At 27.3% G+C, this 7,231-nt stretch overlaps 1 protein-coding gene across 1 annotated transcript; it reads right to left on the bottom strand.

Moving 5' to 3' along the window:
- Positions 1 to 1,845: 1,845 nt before the first annotated feature.
- LOC100167093 (DNA replication licensing factor Mcm6) lies at positions 1,846 to 6,915 on the bottom strand (the record flags this gene model as incomplete). Its single annotated transcript, XM_029486858.1, is given in 10 exon segments — positions 1,846 to 2,246; positions 2,730 to 2,878; positions 4,425 to 4,565; positions 4,655 to 4,778; positions 4,849 to 5,001; positions 5,080 to 5,217; positions 5,286 to 5,453; positions 5,970 to 6,328; positions 6,395 to 6,578; positions 6,660 to 6,915. Coding segments are annotated over 10 exon segments (1,698 nt in total). The 3' UTR covers positions 1,846 to 2,120.
- Between the last annotated feature and the right edge of the window lie 316 nt (positions 6,916 to 7,231).

Genomic DNA, 7,231 nt, shown 5'->3' with positions numbered 1-7,231 from the left:
CATAACAGGGATTTTTTATATAAAGATTAGACAGACGTGTTGCATGAAATTTGTTGAATTTTTATAAGGTACTCCCCCCTAAAATACATTATTATTTTATTAAATTTATGGTAGGTACCGATTAGAATATAGTCTATAGGTATATTTTCTGTGCTGCCATGCTGATATTTGATATGTGTAGACTAGACATGTAGTGTACCTACCCTACCTACTTACTACATTGAAAGATTACAATATTATATAGGTAGTTGTTTGTTATGCAGGTCAATTTCGCAAGAATCTAGTATCTATTTAAATGACAACTTAGGTCCCAGTTACTACTTACTATCAATTAGTATAATAAGTATACAGTTTTACTTACAAACGTTGGTAGAATAATTGTTATTGATATAATGAGTATTGTATGTACATGTGCAGCAATAGTATAAACATAATTTGTTCGTCGAACTTCTATCTTCTGTGTCATGTTATATTATGAATATGTAAGTGTAGTGTAATGAATATGTAGAGCGTCTAATAGTAAAGAAAAAATAATAGTAACTAATACCAAACTACACACCACTACTTTTATAGTAAATATCAAATATTGAAATATTCCATAACCAAGCATAGACACATATTATTATACCTATTTATTGTATTATTATACATTAGATCCGCTCAATTATGAATTCAGAATAAAAATAATTTCTTATTCCTTTCATTTAATTACCTACCTACCAACTAGATTTTATGGAATTCCATATTTCATAGTACTATGTGAATAATAAATAACTATATATTATATAGGTGTATATATATTATGATCATTAAAATTTAAAAAAACGAAATTACTAATCACTTTCTATAAAATAGAATTACGTAATAATAAATAGATACTGCTCCTACATTATATTATATTATTATTATCATATTGTTATAAGTGTTAACCACGGGTTTGTGTTTAAACGAATAAATATTATGTTTCCGTGTTTTGTAACAACATAAAAATCACGGAAAATGGAAATCAGAGAAAATAATAGATGAAAACTGAGAAGTTTACAAATGAATTAGTGAGATGCATAACTTTTTAATTTTTCCCGAAAAAAGTGTATTTGTTATAAACGTCCGGATCATGGGAAAAGTGTATGAAAAATATATTCAAGTTAAATTTGCACTGCTTTTGGTAATTTAGACATTTTGTGCCTAGGTGCAAAAAAAAATTGGCAAATGGAAAATTTTAACTTTCTAACTTTCGTGGTTCATGAGATACAGCCTGGTGGGAGACGGACGGACAACGAAGTCTTAGTAATATTTCCCGTTTTACAGTACGGAACTCTAAAAAGAGACTGTAACTCGATTTATAAATTTATCTTGAAACTACTTTTTGTCACGATTAAAGATATATTAATCGTATATCTTTGATAGTGCTTATTCACCGAACTATTTTCCTTCGGGTCGTTAATTATATTATAATCATTAATAATAATTAATTTTTGTAACCATTCACTGGCAGGGCCATACAATGTTCAGGGTTTCTGTGCGACTGCATAGCTTGAATGTACTTCAAGCACTTGTGCATGAAATTAAGATTAGGGCAGAAAGTATTTCTTAGTTATAAATATTAAATATATATTTAAAGAAAAAAAATTATTTTAACTATTAGTGGTACATAATGTCAGGGATGTACCCAAATTGAATAATTGTTATCCCTTCTAATAACTCTATAGGGTTAGGCCAAATTTCTATCATTATATGGTTAATACATTTTAGTTGGTTCAAGCCTAAAGGTCATAATAAATAACCATTTATATACAATTAGAATTAAGTTTAATTTAAAAAATGGCAAAATAATAGTCTATAAACTGTAGAATATAATACAAATGATTGTAATTTATTTAAGCATTATTTTTATTACAAACATAAAAAAATAGATGGCTCAATATTATAATTTATACACATACACACTTTAAAAATTAATGTAATATAAGAATATTTCACAGTATTTAGTAATAATAATAAAAAAAAAACATATTAGCATATATAACAAGTCTACAACTCATAATATTTATTATTATTGAATTTATAAATAATTTAAAATTAATGTTTAGAAATAAAAATTACAATTACAATACAATGTATTAAAGGTCTGACACAAAATTTGGATGGACTACTAATATAGGATCTTCATCTACAACATCTTGTTCTTGTTCTGTGCCACTGGACTGTGATTTAGATTGTTGTGATAAGGCAATTAATACATTATCCTATTAAATAATAAATATATTTCAAGTATATTAGTATAAAATGGTACAGATCTATAGTATGACATTAAGAGGACACTACACTTGCATGTTTTATCAAATGTATAACACACTTTATAGCAAATTTTTCATTCACTATAATCCAGATTGCTCTGATATTTTTGAGATCAGAGCGAAATGACCTATTAAAAATTTAAAGACAAGATCTAGGTGATCTCAGGGCGTCTCATTGATATGATAATTTTAAAGAAAATATAAAAATTAACAAGAAAAGTAGTTTTAAAATACTCATAAATTGCTTTGTAATAAAAAATAAATAAATAAGAGCCTCCTACAAAATAATCTAACCTTTAAATTTTATAATTGGCCAATTCACTCTAATTTTAAATGAACAGAGTAAATTAGATTATTGTGAATGTAAAATTTGCTGTTTTGTACATTTGTAAGACAGAAATAATATATAAGTCCTCGTCTTAATTTACTTACATTATAAATTAAGCGATCCAATATTTTCTCAATAAAACTTTTTTTTTCTAATAACTCAGTTTCGTCATTGATTTGATCTTCAATTTGTTCCAAGTACCAATTGATTATGCTACTACGTAATAAACCACCATCATCACTCTCTCCTTTTTCTAAAACACAAAAAAGTAATGGAATTTATTCTTTGCTAAAGTAAAATATCAAGAAACTTGCTCTGCTGTATAGTTCTATCATTGAGTAAAGTCTACAGTAATGTATTTGTTAAAATATTACAAACAAAAGCTATTTTAGCAGAGATGGTCGTAAGACTATAATTCTAAGAATATTTTACTGTAATACAGTAGATTGAACTAATTTTTACACACAAGAAATTGCATATATTATAATATTACTTCTTATTAATTTATAAGTCAATAAAGATTACTCATAAACGATGTTAATAGGTTTGTTGTGGTAGAAATAGCTTATAATAATTTATCTAAATATTTTGAAAACATCATTGTTAGCTAAAGGAGGTTTGTTAGGATAGAACTCACTTAGTAGTTTGGTAATGAACAAATTATTAAAGACAACTTAGTTTACAAGTAACAATTAATAAGTACGTTGTGACTCGCGATAGGCTTAACAATATAAGTTTAACAAAAGAAGAGATGTGGCACGCACGGAACATCGCGCACTAAGGTCACACGCATACTGCTGCTGGAGACAGGTGTATCTCCGCACTGGGCCGTGGCCTGGCGTCTTACCGAGCAATGTAGCCATTCGCTAACATTATTGTCCATCCGAATAATATTATTTTAAATTTTAACAAAATAACCAGTAGTTATTTTCATTGCAACATCTAACATATTAGATAGTCTTTATAAATATGTATATCAATTATATATATTTTACATACTAGATATAAATTATATATATTAAAAACATAATAAGTGGATTCTTTTATTACATTTTCTATTTTTTTGGTTAAGTATACAATTTTTATTGACAGTCAAAATATTATTAAATTTTAAATGCTTACAAAAAGCTTAAGATTAGTCTAAACATTTTAATGCGTTTAGAAAGAAAATTTAAATGATAATTTAAGTAACAGTGGAATGTTTAAAGTTTCTACTATTATATGTTTGAATATTTAATTTTTTATTTTAATAAGAAAAAGACATTTTATAATAGGTACAAAATGTTGACAGTATTGAAATTGGATACTGATATGGTGGTATTTGAATCAGTGGAACGATATACTGTAATACTAAAATAATGGTAATATAAGTCTAGTTACCGAAAAAAAAATACAACAGGTTTGACGGTATTAAAATTAAATACCAATATTGGAGGATTAGAGCACTGGTATACAGAAAAAACCGTAAGCCCAATGACCTAGGTACATAAATCAAAAATAAACTGAAAAAGTAGAAAGTGTCAAATGTGTCTATTAATAGCACAAAAGAGCTAAGATATTTTGAAAATGTTATCATGTTATCTAGTGAATGGTAAATATGAATATTTGATGAAAAGTCTCAACAGTTATTCTCTTTTAGTTTTATTCAATTACAAAAATTAAATAATTTTAAAGGTAAAAATTCCAGGTTTTTCTTAATTTTTATTGTTTTGTTTTTCCTTATTTTTTTGAAAAGTACAGAACACCAGTTCACAAAAAAAAGTTATTATTGTACAACTAATAACTCGCGACATACATACCCGCTATTCGTTTTTCTTCTTCACTTCTCATGTAAACAACAAGCATGTTTGTAATTCGTTTATACTCATCAAAAGCAAGCGTTAACTTTTTTTTAGTTAAGCCCTGTTTTTCTGGTTCTTCTACAGAATCAACATCCATTCCTAAATATAACATAATAATGATAAAATATATGAAATAAATTTAACATATTTAATAATAATATAAATAGTAAAATCAATTTATTAATTACCATCAGTTTCAGGGATTCCATTCAAAACATCATCATCGTCATCTAGATTTACATCAGGTTGTTCTACCCGGATTATGGACTTGTTAAGTAAACTGAAAGCTTCAGATACATGTTTAGGTGTTACCTAAGGAAAATTTCAATTTTTTTAATTAAATATTTGTTTTTTCTCTACAATGAAATAAATTATAATTTACATGATCTGAACATTCCATTTTAGCCATTGCTTCAGAAAGACGAATTAATGACTCTAACTGTCTTACAGTTATACGCCATGTTGATTTTGTACTAGATTGACTATCGCGCTGTCTTAATTGAGTATATGCATTTACTAATTTCTCTGAAGCTTCCTAAAAATTGAATACCAATTAATAATTATAATACCACAATTTTAGTACCAAATTATACATATATTTTCTTTTACTTACAACTGTGAGTTGGGGTTTAAATTGACGAGCAAAACCAATGTATGTTAAAATATCTTCTTGACTATATAATGTTTCAGTTGTATCTTCCATATTACTGTGAATTTCAACAATTGTCTTCGCTATTGCGTAATCTACAACCTACAGTTATTAATGGCATTAAATATTAATTATAGATTATGTTTGAAATAATTATTATTTTCAATTACCTCACTACATTCATCTATAAGAACATAAAATAAATCAAAACGAGACATGATTGGAGCTGAGAGAGATACATTTTGTTGTAAAGATTTACTTCGATCATAGCGACCATTAATAGGATTGGCTGCTGCTAATATTGATGTTCTAGCATTTAATGTTGCTCTAACACCAGCCTAAAATCATGTCAATATTAATTTTTATATAAATAACACATAAATAAAATGCAGAGTATCACAAATATTTAAATAAACACAATTCCCAGCCATAAAAATTCTGGAGGAAAACTTAGTAATTAATGCATCCTTTAAATGAACAGGAATATCAGTATATTTGGTCTTTGAACACATCAATGCACCCAGCCAATATACTTGTATCCATTACCTAATGTTGTTACAACTATTTTAATATCCTAGGGAAGTTCAAATTAAAACAACTTTCCTAAACATGTGTGTATAGGTACCAACTTTTAAGTGATTATAACAACAATATAAATTGTTCAATTTTTAGCTTATGTAAATCAAAAAATAATATAGAGATTAATAAATAGATATATTAGAAGGAAATTAATTGATAGACAATCAAGATGATATACCATATACTATTTATAAGTCAAACTTATAGAAAATTTAAAACTTAACTAATCTATTCATCCAAAAATATCTACATTTGTTTGATTATAAATACTATACTTTTGCTATTGATATGGTCTGTTGTTCCATAGCTTCATGAATAGCTACTTGATCACGTATATCCATTTTATCAAATTCATCAATGCAACACACACCATTATCAGCTAACATAAGTGCTCCAGCTTCAATAACAAAATCAAAAGATTCTTCATCCCTTACAACAGCAGCTGTAAGACCAGCAGCAGTAGAAGCTTTTCCAGAAGTATAAACAGCACGAGGACACATATCAGCCACTTGTTTCAGTAACTGAGACTTAGCAGTACTAGGATCACCAACTATACAACAATTGATATCTCCCCGAAGGGTAGTACCTTCTAATGTAGTTTTTGGCACTCCACCAAAAAGCATTAATAAAACACCTATAAATTAAAACAAAAAAGTAATGTTAATTAAAGAATTATGTATGTGTAAACTATAAGCATAACCTTTTTTAATTTGGTCATTTCCGTGGATTGAAGGGAAAAGACTATTTATTAAATTTGTGTACAAATTGCGGTCACGGTTCATTTCATATATTTTCTCCCATTGTGGCCCAGTCATTTGCCTCTTCATACGTTCAATTGAGTCAACAGTCAATTCATCATTGTGCATTTCTCCACTTCCACCAAACTACAAAACATATGGATTTAAATATTTGTTTCACATTTTAATTAAAGAAAAAAACTAGTACTTATATCTATGGTTTCTTACCCTTGAACCTGTTACAGATAAACTGCATGCCAAAAATGCCAACTTGTAATTCAAGTCTCTGATTCCTAAACATTTCAGTCCTTTGACACCTTCATTATTTGCATCTCCTCGTTTTTGTCCAGAAGCAGATTCCGCTCTGGCAGAAGGTGTGGACATAACACTTACATCAGGAACCACAATTAATGTACCAGTAAAATCATATCTATCACCAGCTTGTACAGTTTCAACATTTTCGTTTCTCAAGATAATTTCAAGACTAAATAACAAAATAATTTCAGATGTACATAAATAAATAAAAGGCTGTTTTTGTTTTATTTCTAAAAAAATAGAAATATGAATTAAATAATAATTTGTTGTTTCTAATAATAATAGCTTGCTTTCTATCCATACTCTATAGAAAGATAAATAAATAATATTCAGTTATAAATTAATAATTGTTTTCTAAAATTATAGATATACAATAGGCTTCTTCAACAATATCTCAAACTTGGTATCGATAATTGTAATATATCGTACAATTTGAAATATATCATAATCAAAATTAATAGATCCCGGCCATTGGGGTGTTCTGG

Source organism: Acyrthosiphon pisum, chromosome A1, assembly GCF_005508785.2.
Source record: "Acyrthosiphon pisum isolate AL4f chromosome A1, pea_aphid_22Mar2018_4r6ur, whole genome shotgun sequence".
Taxonomy (NCBI): Eukaryota; Metazoa; Arthropoda; class Insecta; order Hemiptera; family Aphididae; genus Acyrthosiphon; species Acyrthosiphon pisum.
The sequence above is the reverse complement of the archived record's forward strand: the minus strand, read 5'-3'. Positions and strand labels throughout refer to the sequence as shown.